Source organism: Morchella sextelata, assembly GCF_020137385.1.
Source record: "Morchella sextelata strain SCLS chromosome Unknown scls_15, whole genome shotgun sequence".
Taxonomy (NCBI): Eukaryota; Fungi; Ascomycota; class Pezizomycetes; order Pezizales; family Morchellaceae; genus Morchella; species Morchella sextelata.
The window spans coordinates 100,879-117,223 of record NW_025408630.1 but is presented as its reverse complement, the minus strand read 5'-3'; the positions used below and the strand labels follow the sequence as shown (position 1 = coordinate 117,223).

General features: G+C 49.4%; 12 protein-coding genes across 12 annotated transcripts; 7 read left to right on the top strand and 5 right to left on the bottom strand.

Annotated features, from left to right (window-relative positions):
- Positions 1 to 144: 144 nt before the first annotated feature.
- H6S33_003361 (uncharacterized protein) lies at positions 145 to 540 on the bottom strand (the record flags this gene model as incomplete). Its single annotated transcript, XM_044835073.1, has 1 exon — positions 145 to 540. The coding sequence occupies one exon, from the start codon at positions 538 to 540 to the stop codon at positions 145 to 147; it is 396 nt and encodes a 131-aa protein (XP_044691722.1).
- A 207-nt stretch (positions 541 to 747) lies between these two features.
- Positions 748 to 1,377, bottom strand: H6S33_003360 (uncharacterized protein; the record flags this gene model as incomplete). Its single annotated transcript, XM_044835062.1, has 1 exon — positions 748 to 1,377. The coding sequence occupies one exon, from the start codon at positions 1,375 to 1,377 to the stop codon at positions 748 to 750; it is 630 nt and encodes a 209-aa protein (XP_044691721.1).
- Positions 1,378 to 3,465: 2,088 nt separating this feature from the next.
- Positions 3,466 to 3,780, top strand: H6S33_003359 (uncharacterized protein; the record flags this gene model as incomplete). The annotated part of the gene is made up of 1 exon (XM_044835051.1): positions 3,466 to 3,780. The coding sequence occupies one exon, from the start codon at positions 3,466 to 3,468 to the stop codon at positions 3,778 to 3,780; it is 315 nt and encodes a 104-aa protein (XP_044691720.1).
- Positions 3,781 to 5,713: 1,933 nt separating this feature from the next.
- H6S33_003358 (uncharacterized protein) lies at positions 5,714 to 6,964 on the top strand (the record flags this gene model as incomplete). The annotated part of the gene is made up of 1 exon (XM_044835040.1): positions 5,714 to 6,964. One exon carries the CDS (start codon positions 5,714 to 5,716, stop codon positions 6,962 to 6,964), a length of 1,251 nt encoding a protein of 416 aa, XP_044691719.1.
- Positions 6,965 to 8,557: 1,593 nt separating this feature from the next.
- H6S33_003357 (uncharacterized protein) lies at positions 8,558 to 8,992 on the bottom strand (the record flags this gene model as incomplete). The annotated part of the gene is made up of 2 exons (XM_044835029.1): positions 8,558 to 8,722; positions 8,825 to 8,992. Coding segments are annotated over 2 exons (333 nt in total), but the record flags the coding sequence as incomplete, so codon positions are not given.
- A 123-nt stretch (positions 8,993 to 9,115) lies between these two features.
- On the bottom strand, positions 9,116 to 9,448 carry H6S33_003356 (uncharacterized protein; the record flags this gene model as incomplete). The annotated part of the gene is made up of 1 exon (XM_044835018.1): positions 9,116 to 9,448. A coding segment is annotated over one exon (333 nt), but the record flags the coding sequence as incomplete, so codon positions are not given.
- A 1,085-nt stretch (positions 9,449 to 10,533) lies between these two features.
- Positions 10,534 to 10,803, bottom strand: H6S33_003355 (uncharacterized protein; the record flags this gene model as incomplete). The annotated part of the gene is made up of 1 exon (XM_044835007.1): positions 10,534 to 10,803. One exon carries the CDS (start codon positions 10,801 to 10,803, stop codon positions 10,534 to 10,536), a length of 270 nt encoding a protein of 89 aa, XP_044691716.1.
- Positions 10,804 to 11,228: 425 nt separating this feature from the next.
- On the top strand, positions 11,229 to 12,423 carry H6S33_003354 (uncharacterized protein; the record flags this gene model as incomplete). The annotated part of the gene is made up of 1 exon (XM_044834996.1): positions 11,229 to 12,423. A coding segment is annotated over one exon (1,195 nt), but the record flags the coding sequence as incomplete, so codon positions are not given.
- Positions 12,424 to 12,707: 284 nt separating this feature from the next.
- On the top strand, positions 12,708 to 13,498 carry H6S33_003353 (uncharacterized protein; the record flags this gene model as incomplete). Its single annotated transcript, XM_044834985.1, has 1 exon — positions 12,708 to 13,498. A coding segment is annotated over one exon (791 nt), but the record flags the coding sequence as incomplete, so codon positions are not given.
- An 84-nt stretch (positions 13,499 to 13,582) lies between these two features.
- H6S33_003352 (uncharacterized protein) lies at positions 13,583 to 13,906 on the top strand (the record flags this gene model as incomplete). The annotated part of the gene is made up of 1 exon (XM_044834973.1): positions 13,583 to 13,906. A coding segment is annotated over one exon (324 nt), but the record flags the coding sequence as incomplete, so codon positions are not given.
- A 111-nt stretch (positions 13,907 to 14,017) lies between these two features.
- On the top strand, positions 14,018 to 15,145 carry H6S33_003351 (uncharacterized protein; the record flags this gene model as incomplete). Its single annotated transcript, XM_044834962.1, has 1 exon — positions 14,018 to 15,145. A coding segment is annotated over one exon (1,128 nt), but the record flags the coding sequence as incomplete, so codon positions are not given.
- A 123-nt stretch (positions 15,146 to 15,268) lies between these two features.
- H6S33_003350 (uncharacterized protein) lies at positions 15,269 to 16,174 on the top strand (the record flags this gene model as incomplete). Its single annotated transcript, XM_044834951.1, has 1 exon — positions 15,269 to 16,174. The coding sequence occupies one exon, from the start codon at positions 15,269 to 15,271 to the stop codon at positions 16,172 to 16,174; it is 906 nt and encodes a 301-aa protein (XP_044691711.1).
- Between the last annotated feature and the right edge of the window lie 171 nt (positions 16,175 to 16,345).

The window sequence follows — 16,345 nt, the reverse complement described above, 5'->3', positions numbered from 1 at the left end:
GTATCGAATGGGGTTGCCATCGGGCCCGAGTTTAATTTTGTAAACACATTTGCAGTCGACCAGCTTTGAGTGATCTGGTGTGTCAACCAGATTCCAAGTATTATTTCTAGCGAGTGAGTCGAGTTCAACTCCGATAGCTTTTTGCTATTTCTCGGAGTCAGGACTGTTGATGGCGTGGTGATAGTTTGTTGGTTCTGTGAGGGTAACATCGTTTTGAATGTTGTATCCGTATCTGGCCGGGGTTTTCCGTTCCCGTACTGGGTTATATCTCGGTTGATCAGTATCCGTGTCAACATCATCCTGCGGGGTACGTTCAGGAGTGGACCTCGAAAAGCCCACACCTACTATACTTGCGTCTTCCTCTTCTTCTTCTTCAGATTCATCGTCGGTAATATGTCCCAGAGTTTTCCGAAGCATTTGTTTTTTGAACATGTCTTCGATATCAGAATCTGAGAGTTTTGCAGGTGGTGTTGGTGGATCTGAGAGTGGTTCTTGTTTGATCTCGATTTGTTTTGGTTTAGTGGGTGTGTCGGTTTTCATTGTTTCGATTTCTTCCCCTACGGATGGACCTTTAGACCTAAAATGACGAGAGAGAACTACTTTTCTTTGTGATGGTATATAAACACGGCAGATTTTATCAGAGACTTCATAGCTGCAGGATTGTCCCGTGATTGCCCTAGCATCCATCTTTGTTCCAGCTAGTCGTGCTTCGACAGGTATGTGAATGAACATTATTTCACCGAAAGATTAGAGATGCCCAATGAAGAGTTTCTTGCCAGTAACTGCTTCGTATGGTGTCATATTCGGGAATGCTTTATGTGGGAGATGATTCTTGAAATGCACCATTGTATTCATCGCTTCTGCCCATAGATTCCGTGGGAGATCATGGTCGAGCAAAGCGGATCGTGTCATTGTTGCTATCATTTTGTTAAAGTGTTTTGCTGTTCCGTTTGACTCATGAGAGTAGCGTATAGTGAATTCATGTTTTATGTCTTTGGTGGCAAAGAACTGTTGGAGGTCGTTGGAGATGTATTCGCCACCATTGTCACTTCGAAACCATTTGACCGTTTTGTCTATTTGATTTTCCATGTATGCAATGTGCCGTTGTGTGGCAGCTGCTGCATCTGACTTCTTTTTAAGGAAGTAGAGGTGAGCGTACTTGGAGTAATCGTCGATGAAAGTAATATAATAACTAAAACCGCGAAGAGAAGGAATGGAAAACTTGTCGCACAGATATGAGTGGATTTGTTCTAGTGGTTGTTTGGATCGTGGTCCGGTAAGAGGAGCGAGGTTTGATTTGGTGAATTTGGCGAGTTCATATGTATTGCATATTTCCATATGACCTGTTGTGGGGAGAGACTTTGGATCGGCGACCATTGTGTGAAGCTGTGACAGTGAGGAAGCAGGGAGATGTCCGAGCCGTTGGTGCCAGTTATAGAAGCTAGTGGCAGCAGAGAGGTGTGGACAAGGTTCCTTGGTTTCAAAGATTTGCAGATCCGTACTGTTTGCGTTAACGACCCCAATGATTGATAGCTGCTGTTGCTACTCAAAGGTGCATGAGGTACTAAGTATTTGTCTAATATACTACTTTCTTATACTTCCTACGAAGAGTACGGTGACTATCCGCAACAAGCAAAATACTCAAAGTAATAGGCTAAGCGAGTAGTTGTCTTATCGAGACATTGGTAGTATGCGATAGGTAAAACGTGTAGTGGATAAGGTACAATATAGTGTTTGGGGAAATGCCAATGCTAAACAGCAATTCTGTAGCTTTTAAACAGTTTAATATTGTAGACCGGATTCCGCTCGCTTGATGGCTGATGATACCACTAAGTCGAGGCAGAACCGTATTCTTTTTATACATACTGGAACCTTTGCTAAGGCCCACTTTCTAATACTGCCAACATAACAATAATGGAATAATACAATCAACCTGAAGATAACCCCAATCGAAAAGCGTCCCCGCATAGTCCCGTTCTCTATTCTAATCCCGAAACGTAATCTTGAACCTTGCACTGCCAGTAACTGAGCTGTATCATATTATTGTCCTAGACCTACTTCCAGAAGTAGAACAGCCTGCAGCCGTAAGCGCCGCTTCTATTCCTTTCCGGGTGAGTCACCCTAATAGTAAGTGCGCTATCACAATAGCCTAATACTAGTGTGGTGGCACCAAGTGCTTCCCTAATACCCGATACTTTTCTATGCTTGTCCTCTCGTTACCCGACCGTACTTTCATCACAACCCGTCACTCGTTTTCCTCACTGTGCTTCCCCTTTGCACAGCGCTCCGTAATTTCTATAACACTACTCTCCCTTCCTAGACGTCGCCCTCGACCATTAAAAACCTCTCTTATGATAAAAACCCTGTGGGAAAAGTTATAGAGTGGGAATGGTATCGAGGCTAGTCTCTACTAGTCTGTTGCCGTTTGTGGGTCTGCCGGGCGTCGACCACCGGGCCTCGACTCCTCGTTTGGGGGCGAGTGTTCGTGGTTGGCTGGAAGTTCTCATCCGCCAATGCCTCTTGAGGCTCAGGTGTTGCTAGTCGTTTTCATGTATTCTGCTACCTACCGGGATTTGGGTCCTCGCGATAAGATTGCAACAACATCTAGTGGAATACGTCATGAACCTTCCATTCTACCGGAAGACTCAAATGATAAACCCTGTTGCTGACAGCTGCTACCACTGTAAATGGTCCCGTAACCTTGTCTGCCTATTTATTGTAACCGCCGAGGTTACGAGTATCTAGAAAGACCTATTGGCCGATGGTGAAACGTTGGACTGCTGGTCCTAGTCTTGAGGCCATCCTATCAAAGGTCTCTTGTAGCGTGTCTCTCGCTAACTCATGAGCCGTGATAATATTGTCCAAATATTCGTTCCCGCTGGCATCCAATCGCTCGATCTCTGCATCCATTGGCCAATCACTGCGTGGGTGAAAACCATAGTTGCAGTAGAATGATGATTGCCTGATTGACGTATGCTTCCCATTATTGTATGTGTAATCGCAAATGGGTAATAAGTCTTTCCATTTCTTGCCAGTGCCTGCAGTGCATGAGTGAATGTAAAACTCCATATGCTGATTGGTCCTTTCTGTTTGGCCATCTGTTTGCGGGTGGTACGATGTCGAGAGTCTTCTATGAATTCCTAGCCGTTCCGTAACTGACGTCTAGAATCTAGTAGGGCAATCTCGGACAGGATTTTGAGGTTGCCCGAGAACCGTCGCCTCACGATTCCCGGCTCCGTGGCTATGGGTTGAACAGGATGACCCGAGTCCATTCATATCATCAGGTATGCGCGTACAGGGGGTCGTGGTTGTGATTGCAGGGGCGGCGGGGAGGATGTGGTGTCCGAACCAGCGACCGAACCAGCGCCGCTTTTCAGCCCGCTGTTGAAGTATCGGTATGACGAGGCCGCTGTGCGCGGTCAGGGGCACGGGCTTGTTCAGCGCCGCCGGCTCAGTACGACGGGGATGCGAGGGGCGATGGTCGCCGGGCGGGGGGCGTTGATCGGGGGTCGTGGGGAGGGTCGCGATCGGTACTCCCTTGTTGGGGGCGACGACGAGGGGACAGATTATTGTGTGGTGGATGGCGGCGAGGAGATGGATATATGTCTGGATGACGACGAGGAGGAGGATTCATATGTGGTGAACGGCGAGGAAACAGTACACTGGGAGGCGACGCTGGACGATCAGGAGTGGGACGTGCCGTCGGATGGAGAGGAGGAGGAAGAGCTGGAGGGGAGGGTGTACGCGGGGGGCCGGGAGGAGGAGAGGGGGGGGGTATGATGTGCAGTGGAGTGGCGGGGGCGATGTGCCGTGCACATACGAATATGTATGATGTGTACTATATATATATTATGTAGTTCGTGCCCATGGGGATATGTTGTAAATAGTTGATTGCGGAGGTGATGGTTGCTAAGTACTAAGGTTACTTGCCGCCGGGGCGGTTTCGCGTGCTGGGTGGGGCCAGCGGTCGAGTGTGAGGAGTTGAACGTGGCTAGGTAGATGGGGAATAGAGTTGTGGATCGATGGTTTCTTCTTCCTCCTGCAGCAGTGCTCAACGGCTGGAGATGCATAGCAGATCTTGCAGAGAACATGTATATTTACGCCGGCTGTGCCATGGAGGGCCGGCACAAACAACTGACAAAAAATGTTGTTTCTAGCTAAAGCGGCAATAAGGAATCGCAGCACATACTTACAGCGCCTAACACACGAAACATCAACAGCCTTCCTGCATGCTAGCTAGGAATACATGAATAGAAATGCGGAAGATCTGGTTTTCTTGGTTGACCTGTCTGACTATTACTTTTCTACGATACAGAGGCCGGCAGGGCGTACGGCGGTCCTGTTATAGACAAGGCTTTATGCATGCGCAGGAGACTCAAGAATATTAGTTCATGTACTCCGACATATATGGTGCGCACACTCTTAAAGGTGACACGGCGGTATATCTGGAAGTGGAACAATCGGTTGCTGCAAGATGACTCCCGCGCCAACGAGAGGGCCTATTTCTAGCCACTTTGCTGCATTCCTTCCTGCTGCAATTCGGGTTTTGAGGGGGTATAAACGGGTATAATACTGTTCCACTTTGCTCAGTCTAGCTTAGTGTGCTTTTACATACAAAAACAGCCGATTTTAGGCTCTAAAGGTGGGCTTCATCACTACTACTACTACAATTTTATTGTACAGATTTCTATGTTTCTTGGTGGTATGGTTATTAGTGATTGACTTTTTGTCACTTTTGGTTACCTTTAAGATCGGGGGGGGGCACCATAACGGATTTTTCCTTTTTTTTTTTTTTTTTGGGGGGGGGGGGGGCAACTGACCACACGGCCTGATCGTCAATCAACTATGCATGCCTGTCCGGGTCGCAAAAGCAAGATTTAATTTTTCCCTCGTGAAACCCCATTTCCCCCTAAAATCGACAATTGTGTGGCGAGTGATGGAACGTGACCGAGTGATGTGATATAACATGATCGAGTGATGGAATATGATGTTCACCGTTCGCGTTACGGAAGGTGCCAAGGCTCAAGGCTCAAGGCTCGCACCTCTCACTGGGATCTGATCTGCACACCTCACCCACCATCCATCGCACGCTGTGCCGGCGATCGTGAATTTAGCCCCGGTCAGCGCCGCATGCACTCTGATATGTCAGACACTCTAGGTATGTACCGGGTGTTGAGGGTAAGTGATCAGAATCTGATAAGTGAATGCTGCGGTGAATACGTGTATTTGTCTTATCAGATTCTGATCACTTTTCGCTACACCCTCTTACTCTACTCGTAGTTTTCTAACGTTTCCGAACCGGACTGAGTCTGCATATCACCAAAATCTGGTTGCCAAGCACGATTTACGCCCATATGCAGACCCAGTCCAGTTCGGAAACGGAAAAAAAAACTACGAGTACATACCCAGAGTAGGGCGGTGCTTCTGATTTCTCAGCCCCTCGTGGATGTGGATTGCCGCCTAGCTTATTTCGTGCAGCCTCGCGGTTTTTTCTTTCTTTTTCTTTTTCTTACTGTGCTTTTACGTCGGCAGTGGGATTCTGGGCACGATGAGAAGAATGGAGATATAGCTAGCTGACCTCGCGAATACGTCTACAGACTGTACCTACAACCTACCAATCGAGGGGGTATTTTACATCCACGGTACAACTGAAAAGCAAGCCCCTCTCCCCCACTCCCCCGGGCCAGGACTCCACCCCCCCCCCACAACAACCATGACCACCGCCCACCTCCTCACCTACCTCCTCCCCCCCACCTCCACCGCGCTCGGCCGCCTCACCACCAGCCCCCACCGCCCACACCAACACTTCCACGACCCCCTCCCACCCCGCCCAAACACCACCGAGACCCACACCGCGCACCACACCGACTTCCGCGAAACCCGCACCTTCACCAAGCGCTCGCGCCTCAGCGTCGGCCTCGCCGACCTGCTCTCCCTCCGCTTCACCACCACCTCGACCGGCGCCGCGACCCTCGCCGCGCCGCAGACCACCACGAGCGACCTGCAGAACTCGGACGGGTGGTTTGCAGAGGCGTGCGGGCAGGAGGCAACGCAGCGGTGGATGCAGGCCGCGGCGCGGAGAGGCGACAGCGTGTATCTCGTTGTCGGCATCCGCAGCGCGTGTAATGCGAGTTTCACGTCCGAGCGTGCGGGGGGTGGCAGCGCGGGGGTGCTGGCGGTCGTGCCGGGGACGGCGGTGCTGGCGCCGGAGGGGGCCGCGGGGGGGCAGTGGGGCGGCGAGGGGCAGGTGGGGATGAAGGCGGTGGGAGAGATGGTGTATGCGGTGCTGTACCGAAAGGTCAGGCTCAGGACGGTGTTTGCGAAGAGTGTGGAGGGGGGGGCGGCGGTGCTGGAGGGGGGGTGTCGGTGGAGGGAGGTGTGGGACTGGACGATGTCGCAGAGGGAGCGGCAGGGGGGTCATGTGCGCTCGCCCCTGATGAGTCGTTTGCGCTCGCCGTTGATGGAGCCGTTGATGGATAGCTATATTCCTCTTGTGAATGGGGCGGGTGGCTGGGATGAAGAGCACGACATGGGCGTCTCCGGTGACGCATGGTGGACCCCGTCAGACCTGGAGAGGGTGATCGCCGAGAAACATCAAAAGATCGAAAATGATATGTTGCCATTTCCATTCCCGGAGGATATTGAGAGGACCCTATCCGACCTTAAAGCAATCGACGAGAAACAGAACACAATCAGTAACGATATGTGGTCGTTTCCAGGCCAGGTGGATGTTCAGAGGTCGCGCCCTGTCATACCAGAGGCGCCCCTTCTTCCGGACATGGGGGCGGTGCGATACGCCCGCCCGCCACGGGCCCCGACCGTGGGGGAGGAGAAGGGGGTGGTGGAAGTACACTGGGAGGCATCGCTGGACGACGAGTGGTGGGATATGGCGGAGGATGTAGATCAGGGAGAGGATGATGATATCTATTCCCTGATATCTGATGGTGAGGGATGGCAGTTGTAGTACGTAGTACATGTATTGCATGGTAGATTAACACCTCCGCCACGTGGACGCGCTGGGGATGATAGTCGATGTTTCTATCCACGGCGTGGGGATTTTGATAGAAGATGTGTAGCTAGCGGACCTCTCGTGGGGATTATATACAACCGAGAAATAAAATTGCGAGCGATTCTTCCTTCTGCTCGGGAGTCATCAGCTAGGAGCGTGAGGTCGAGGGAATTCGAACATACCCATGTCCGTATTCATTCCCAGCTGCCTAGGGCATGTACAAACAATAGACAAAAACACTGACAATAACAAAATGTAGCACAGCGCAGTACTAATCTAGCGATTGGTAATGAGTGATGGAACGCCCTGAGATACATCTACACCTACAAACGCCGCATATCGGTGGGCGTTTTGCCCACAACAGGTACAACTGTGTCTCGGCCCGTTCCATCACACTTACCACCGACCGCTGTACAACGCACGAAAGCATTTTTTTTTTGTTTAATTCCTTACTAACGCACGGAATCGTCTCTGTTCCGAATAAAATAATTCCACTGCGGATATGCAGTCTGCCAGCTTACTTAACTATGTACTTACCTTTCTACGATACGTGCAGAGGATGTACAGATAACGGTCCTATTGTGATTATGTATATACAGCAGAACCTATCATAATTCCACCCTCTCGAAATTCCATCCCTACCAAACCTCCAGCTGTTGGAGTGAACAATGCCTGTAGTTTGCTAACAAATACCTCTCTCTAAATTCTATCCCTACGATAACTCCAGCAAAGTCCGGTCACCACGGGGGTGGAATTATGATAGGTCTTGCTGTAGCCACATAGTAGATAATGCCTTACACCATGGCCAAGTAGAGTGAAAACACGACTCCTTGTCCGAGATCTACACCGATCGCGACCATTCTAGCTACAGACAAACCAGCGTAAGCATAACCAGCATCAATCTCACTACCAATCTCGCACCCAGTGACCTTGGCATAGACGCCGCGCGCATGTGCGGGTGTGCAAAAAAAAAAAAAAAAAAGGGCGTGGGTGTATCTACCGGGTGATACACTGTGATCGAGTGATACCCCATGACTCCACTTCCCCCCCTTCGAACCCCAACCCCCAGGCGCGTGGAACACGGATACGCCGCTGGAGCGAAGATTCTCGCACAACACAAGATAAACCTCTCCCAATCTCGCCTCGTCTCACAAGCGCAGGTTAACCTGTCCGAGTGATACCGCATGATGCGCACGTACAGCTCGAAACGCCCGAAGGCCAAAACCTTAACGGATATTCCAAGTCTGGACTCTCTATAGTCTCTAAAGTCTATAGAAGTGAATGAGTTAATGAATCAATTTTACTATTTTGGTGTGAATCGCCGGAAATGTGCTTGACGGTCCAGTTCTTTACTGTATCAACTTTCCTTGTATCTATTTTTATGCCGTTGGGTTCAATGATGAGGCCAAGGTAGGTGGTGCTTTATGTATGCATCTTGCATTTCTCTGGTTTCAGCAGTACTCCATTTCTTTGTAGGGCTTCCAGAATATTTTCGATATTTACCTGATTTTCCTCAAAGCTGTCGCTATAAATGACAATATCGTCAATTTAGGCTGTACAGAACATGTCGAGGTAGTCACGAACGCAATCGTTGACAAAATGTTGGAAGATAGCTGGCACGTTGATGAGGCCAAAAGGCATTACCATATATTCGAAATACCCGTAACGTGTATAAAAGGCTGTTTTCCATTCCTCACCCTCAGCCATGCGGATCTGGTTATACCCTCAGCAAAGGTCGAGTTTGGTATACCACTTGATTTTGGAGAGGTGATCTAAAGTTTTCCAGATAAGCAGCAGCGGGTAGCGGTTTTTTACGATAAGTTCGTTAAGGCCACGATAATTGACGCAGAGACATAGTGTTCCATCGGCCTTTTTAACAAATAGGACAGAGGTACCAGCAGGGGAAGAGCTGGCCTGTATGAAGTCCTTTTCAAGGTTATCCTGTGTGTATTGCTTGAGCACGATGAGTTCCTCGCGGACATACTATAGAGTAGTCTGAACAGGGGTTCTTTTCCTTGCTTGAACGGTATCTTATGATCATAGGGGTGGCATTTCGGCATTGCATTCGCGAACTTCTCATCCATGATCTTATGGAACCTCTTATACAAGGTTGGAATTCAGTCTCTCCAGTATTCCTTGGGGGTTTTGCCAACGGCTTAGTCGATTTCCTTTATAGTTGTACTGAAGATTTGGAGTTTGTCCTTCAAGCAAAGGGGCAAAGGGCAGCTGAACTGATGAGGTGGAAACGGAGTGGTGGTGCAATTCCTTTAATGGGAACGAGTTTTGCGGAGGAGTTGCAACTGCGTTTGCAGTATTCGGAGTCGAACAGTATGTTATTATCTTTAAACCGTAATGTGGCGTGGTGTAGTTGAAGCCAAAGAATCCCAAGTACGAGTGGATAGAAGCCAAGTTTGGTGAGGAAGAAGGGAATAGTTTCATAGTGGGAGTCGATTGACAGTGGCAGGTAGCACAGGTGGGTGATCTGTCTAGAGGATATGGGCTGCTCGTCGATGACTTCAAGAGTGCGGGGTAATTTAAGCGGGAGATGTAATGGGTATCTCTTCTAAGAGAATAAGAATAGGATAGAATAGAGACGGTCAGGTAAGATAGACAATCAGGTTGCAGATTATTCAAAGATACTATTGCTAGAACTCAATAATCTTTCAATGCTCTGCTACTGATAAGAACTTGATTTTTCTTTCTGATGAAGACTCGAGAGAACAAGACTGAAGGGCGAGAATGAGCCTGAGCACTTCCACTCCAAGACTTCTATTCTCTGCTCCTAACTTCTTACTAAGTTCCGGTGAAACCTTTTGCTCGGTCCGGGAAACAATATCACCGCTACCCTACTTTTCTCTCAGCGTCAACAGGTTATTCCGATGCTCAAGGCAACCACTATTAGTCAAAGCCTTTGTAACACCTGCAGCCTTGGTTGCCATACAACCGGGACCTGCATAAATGAGCTGCCATTCAAATGTGGACGTAATCATTGCTGTAGAGCTTTCGTTTATTGTAGACTTCCCTGGCATAGTCCTATAACGTGGGTCTGTGAACGAGAGACTGTAGTGCCAAGGAATACAACCAAAGCGAAGATATGGTATCGAGGGATTCGAGACTGTAGACTATGGGATGGTTCAACCCTGATCAAAGATCCAAGATTAGCCCTATGATGTAGCGTAGAATTAAAGTAATATTCGTAGAATAAATACAGAAGAAGAAGAAGAAGAAACTTATATTGCTTTGAAGTACAAGTCTTATCGCACGCCGAACCGACCGCCTAAAAGACGAACCGAACAAAAGGAAAAGAAAAAGAAAAGAAAAACAACAAACACGAACAAACAAGAACAAAAGCGAACACAAACGAACACAAATAAAAACAAGGAAATTCCAGAACGACACTCAACCAGAAAACCCATCGACAAGGAGAAATAACATATCTCAGCGAATTCGGGCGCTGGATCCATCAAAACGAAAATAAACCAAAATTAAAAGGTAAAAGGAAACTGCCCTTCCTAATCCCGTCCCTAATCATATTCTTCCATCCCCTCTTCCGGGTCCGCCTCCGCCTCCGCCGACTCGTACCATTTCGAGAGTTGAGATTTTTTTGCAAATTGTAGGATGAGGTCCGTTCTCAAGTTTGTAAACATCCAGTTTTCCCAGGTCATCGCTCCAGGGATCTTCTCTATCAGAGGGGCGCGGATTCGAGCCCACGCTGGGCATTCCATAAGTATATGTTTCGCTGAGTTTTCCGTACCACACTGGCATGGTTCGGGGTCTGTATGTATTGCTTTCATGGATCGACTAGTGGAGGTACGGGGTTATGAAGAGTCGGATTAGTCAGAAAGGTTCTATTGAGTTCTACCGGGTTCTGCTGATCGTTAATGTCTGAGTTATGTTGGATTTGTCATCGCTGAGATTTCCTTGAGTATATTAAGGGGGGTTTGTTTGTATTTTGTGTTCTTCTTCTTCTTCTTTCTTTACGCAACGTCTTCTGTATCTATGCTGTTTATCGCTATACAATATCACCGTTCTCTTCTTTCTTTAAGAAGACCACCGCCTCGCTTTCTCCATGCCCCGTTGAACCTTACCAACGCTAGAGTCCCGTAGTACTCCTATTGCGAGTTCCCATACCGTCTCCTATTATCCTCTTCGTACCCTGCGGAATACTCGCTACTCACCCCCTTGAGATTACGTTGCATCGTCATCCGCACCGTACGACATGTCCACCCCCGACCCACCTGTATGGGCCGCACCCAACGATGTAGAATCATTCAGACGGATGTATGAGGCTGACCCCACCGAACTATTCGATAACATCGCCACCCTCGTCCAGCTCGTCCGCCTCCAAAGGGACACCCTCCATGCACAACTCACCGCCGCTAATGAAACCATTGACAACCTCGAGGAGCAGATAAACCGGCTCAACCTCGACCTCAATGTCGCCCGCGCTGCCCCCGCCGCTACCGTTGCTGTCCCCGTTGCCGCTGCTCCCCCACCTGCTCCTGTCCCCACCTTCAGGTCCGAAAAGTTTCCAGACCCTGAAAAATTCGATGGCACCTGCACCAAGCTCCCCGGATTCACCACCCAACTTCGAATGAAACTTGAAGTCAACCACGATCGGTTCCGAAACGAGGCAGCAAAGGTTATTTATGCCGTCAGTCGCTTGGAAGGAAGGGCCCTTGACCAGGTCGTTCCACTCGTTAACGCTAACCCTGCCGCCCCCTTCTCCTCTGTCACTGCCTTCGTCGCCCATCTGGAAGCCTCGTTTGGAGACCCAGACCCCCGGGGTACCGCCCGTCGCCAACTCGTTGCCCTGAAGCAAGGCAAAGGGGACTTCGCTACCTATTATTCGCAGTTCCTCCGCATCGTGGCATACCTGGCCTACAACGAGGGAGCCAAGATCGATGCCCTGGCCGAAGGACTATCGGAAGACCTGAAGGACGCTATAACATACCGGATAGACAGGCCTAACACCGTCGAAGCCTATGCCACCATGTTGATGACAATCGATAACCAGGTTCGGGGTCGCAAAGCTGAACAACTGGCCATTCGGAATACGATGGGACAATTCACCGCCCCCGCTGCTGCCGCACACCCAGCTCATACCGCCGGAGGCCTCGCGCCAATGGACCTCTCCGCTCTCCAAAGCCGCCCCACTCAACGTCCTGCCATTGAACAACGATACACTTTTGTCAATGGACAACGCAAAACCTCTGCCGCTGAAAAACAATGGCGAAGGGACAACAATCTCTGTATGTACTGTGCCAACCCCGGTCATGTCTTTGCCAACTGCCCCTCTGCCAATCGCCTGCGCAGTAACCAACCGGTTATGAGAGGCGCCCTCCTCGCACCCAGCCATACGGCCGTCGACCCCGCTGCTCCACCGGTCGCTAGTCCCGCCTCCTCTGAGTCGGGTTTTCAGTAGTTCCGGGCTTGATTAATGGCCCCTGCCCGGGACCTTCCAATGTTTCTCCTTTGTCTGCGTTTTCTATCTCTGGCTTCTCGGTATCGTCTGTGGAGGATTAATTGGATGGGGATCATTTTGTTGCTTCTTGTAAAATTATAAACAATAAAACACCCATTCGAACTCACGCATTGATTGATACCGGTTGCTCCGGATTCGGATTCATTGATGAAACATTCACGCGCCATAACAACTTCCCATTTCTCCCCCTCAAATCACCCCGCACTCTTGAAGTCATCGACGGTCGGCCTATATCTTCCGGACAAATTACCCACCTCTGCTATCTGCCGCTATCCATTGACTCCCACCATGAAACTACCCCCTTCTTCGTTACCAAACTCGGCTCGTACCCACTCGTCCTCGGAATCCCCTGGCTTCAATTGCACGACGCAACATTACGGTTTAAGGACAATAGCATACTGTTCGACTCTGAATACTGCAAACGCAAGTGCAACTCTTCCCCGATACCCGTTCCCATTAGAGGAGTTGCCCCACCGCCCCGTTTCCACCTCATCAGTTCAGCTGCTCTTTGTCGCTTTGCTCGAAGAGACAAACTCCAAATCTTTAGTACAACTATTGAGGAAATAGCTCAAGCAACGGGCGAGGCCCCTAAGCAAGACTGGAGGAACCGGGTCCCAACCCGGTATAAGAGATTTTATAAAATGATGGACGAAGAATTCGCTAACGAGATGCCGCCTCGCCGCCCCTATGATTACAAGATACCGCTCAAGGAAGGGAAAGAGCCCCCTTTTGGGCCACTTTATGGTATGTCCCGCGAGGAACTCATTGTGCTGAAACAATACATACAGGACAATCTTCAAAAGGGGTTCATTCAGGCCAGCTCTTCGCCTGCCGGTGCCCCTGTCCTATTTGTTAAAAAGGCCGATGGAACACTCCGCCTTTGTGTCGACTATCGTGGCCTTAACGAACTTACTGTCAAAAACCGCTACCCGCTGCCACTCATCCGGGAAACTCTCGACCGCCTTTCCAAAGCCAAGTGGTACACCAAACTTGACCTTCGCTAAGGGTACAATCCGATCCGAATGGCTGAGGGTGAAGAATGGAAAACAGCCTTCCGAACGCGTTACGGACATTTCGAATACACCGTAATGCCCTTCGGCCTTACCAATGCACCAGCCACCTTTCAACATTTCATTAATGATTGCGTACGTGAGTACCTGGATATGTTCTGTACAGCCTATCTTGACAATATTCTCATCTACAGCGACACCTTCGAGGAACATCAAGTCCACGTCGAAAAGATCTTGGAAGCCCTACAAAGAAATGGAGTACTGCTGAAACCAGAGAAATGCGAATTTCATACACAAAGTACCACCTTCCTCGGCCTGATTATCGAACCCAATGGTATTAAAATGGACCCAAGGAAAGTGGAGACGGTGAAGAATTGGACCGTCCCCAAAACAGTTAAGAATGTGCAAGCATTCCTAGGTTTTGCTAACTTTTACCGCCGATTCATACGCGGATTCTCGGAACTGGCTTCTCCTCTTGCCAGGCTGACATGTAAGGACATATCATTTGGATAGACATCCGAAGCCCAGACCGCCTTCAACGCCCTGAAAGAAGCCTTTACCACGGCGCCCATTCTTACTCATTTCGACCCGGAGAAGGAAATTACTGTGGAAACCGACGCCTCCGACTATGTCTCCGCCGGTGTACTCTCCCAATACGATGACAATGGTATCCTCCGACCTGTTGCATACTTCTCGAAAAAACACTCCTCCGCCGAATGCAACTACGAGATTTACGACAAGGAATTACTGGCAATCATTCGGTCTTTTGAGGAGTGGCGACCGGAACTTGAAGGGGCTGCACACCCAATCTCCGTCATATCCGATCATAAGACTCTCGAATACTTTATGAGTACCAAACAACTCAACCGAAGACAAGCACGGTGGGCAGAATACCTGTCACGGTTTAATTTTGTTATCAAATACCGACCAGGGAAACAAGGAGGGAAACCGGACGCGTTGACAAGAAGATCAGGAGATCTCCCTGGAGAGGGGGATGAAAGACAATTGTATCAGAGTCAAGTTGTGTTGAAGAAGGAGAATCTCGATGCAAAGCTAAGTTTGTTGGCGGGTTCTTTCTCAAATGAGCCCGCTGAAAAGAACGCCTCACTGCAGGAGTTATTCGATGAAGGATATATCGCTGACCCGTTTCCCCAAAAGATAATGGATATGCGGAATAAAGGCGATCAACAATCAAAGGACATATCACTCGCCGAATGCACCGAGGTTGAAGGCCGATTGCTTTACCGAGGCAGCATATATGTCCCTGATTACGACCCTCTTAAACTCCGAATCCTCCAACTTTACCATGACGCTGCCTCTGCCGGACACCCGGGACGCGAAAAAACATTCGAACTCGTTAGTCGGGACTACTACTGGCCCCTCATGCGAAATTATATTGCCCGCTACGTTCGGAACTACCACACGTGCCAACGAAGCAAACCCAACACCCATGGAAAACTCGGCGTACTTCGACCTTTACCGATTCCCGAACAACCATGGCAGGAAGTATCGATGGACTTCGTTACTGGCCTACCGGAAAGTGAAGGGTACGATGCAATTATGGTAGTGGTTGACCGGCTAACAAAGATGGGACATCTCCTGCCCTGCAATACTACAGTCAACTCCGAAGACGTCGCCTGACTATATTTGCGAAACATATGGAAACTCCACGGGCTACCCACACACGTCACCTCCGACCGTGGTACGCAATTTACAGCTAGGTTTTGGAAGGCTCTTTGTAAACACCTCAACATCGAAGCAAGGATGTCCACCGCCTTCCACCCGGAGACCGACGGCCAAACCGAAAGGCTGAATGCTGTAATGGAGCAATATCTACGTGGGTATGTCTCTTATCAACAGGACGATTGGGTAAAATGGCTTCCTATGGCAGAATTCTCCGCCAACAATCAGGTCTCCGCATCCACTAAAGCTACACCATTCTTTGCGAACTATGGGTTCCACCCCCGGTTTACAGTGACGATCAAATCGCTTGACCGGACCCCACCGAGTCTCAATGCTAAAGACTTCGCCTCGAAGATGAGAGAACTCCATGAGCACCTACGTTCCAATATCCGCACAGCGCAAGATCAACAAGAGCAAGCCGTCAATACTAAACGAACGCCGGCCCCACGGTACGATGTCGGTGATATGGTGTTTGTTTCAGCAAAGAACATCCGAACCACGCGTAACTCCCGGAAGCTGGACTGGAAGAAACTGGGACCGTTCCCCGTTAAGGAAATTATATCGCCATATGCGTATCGAGTCGACCTGCCTAGAAGTATGAAGGTGCACCCCGTCTTCCATGTATCATTATTGGACCCCGCTGCGAATGATCCTGTCCCAGGGCAAATTCAACCACCACCCCCGCCCATTATCGTCGAACAAGAGGAGGAGTATGTAGTTGAGGAAATCTTGGACTCGCGAGAATTACGGAACACTGGCCTGCAATACTTTGTTAAGTGGACGGGCTATACCGACCCTACCTGGGAACCCGCCGCATACCACGATAATACCGCCGCCGTTGATATCTTCCACATACGCTACCCCGACAAACCTGGACCATTGGAAGGAAAGATTAAGGTTAAGGCTCACAGGAGCTCGCGCTTGAAGGGAGGGGCTACTTTCATGGATCGACTAGTGGAGGTACGTGGTTATGAAGAGTCGGATTAGTCAGAAAGGTTCTATTGGGTTCTACCGGGTTCTGCTGATCGTTAATGTCTGAGTTATGTTGGATTTGTCATCGCTGAGATTTCCTTGAGTATATTAAGGGGGGTTTGTTTGTATTTTGTGTTCTTCTTCTTCTTCTTTCTTTACGCAACGTCTTCTGTATCTACGCTGTTT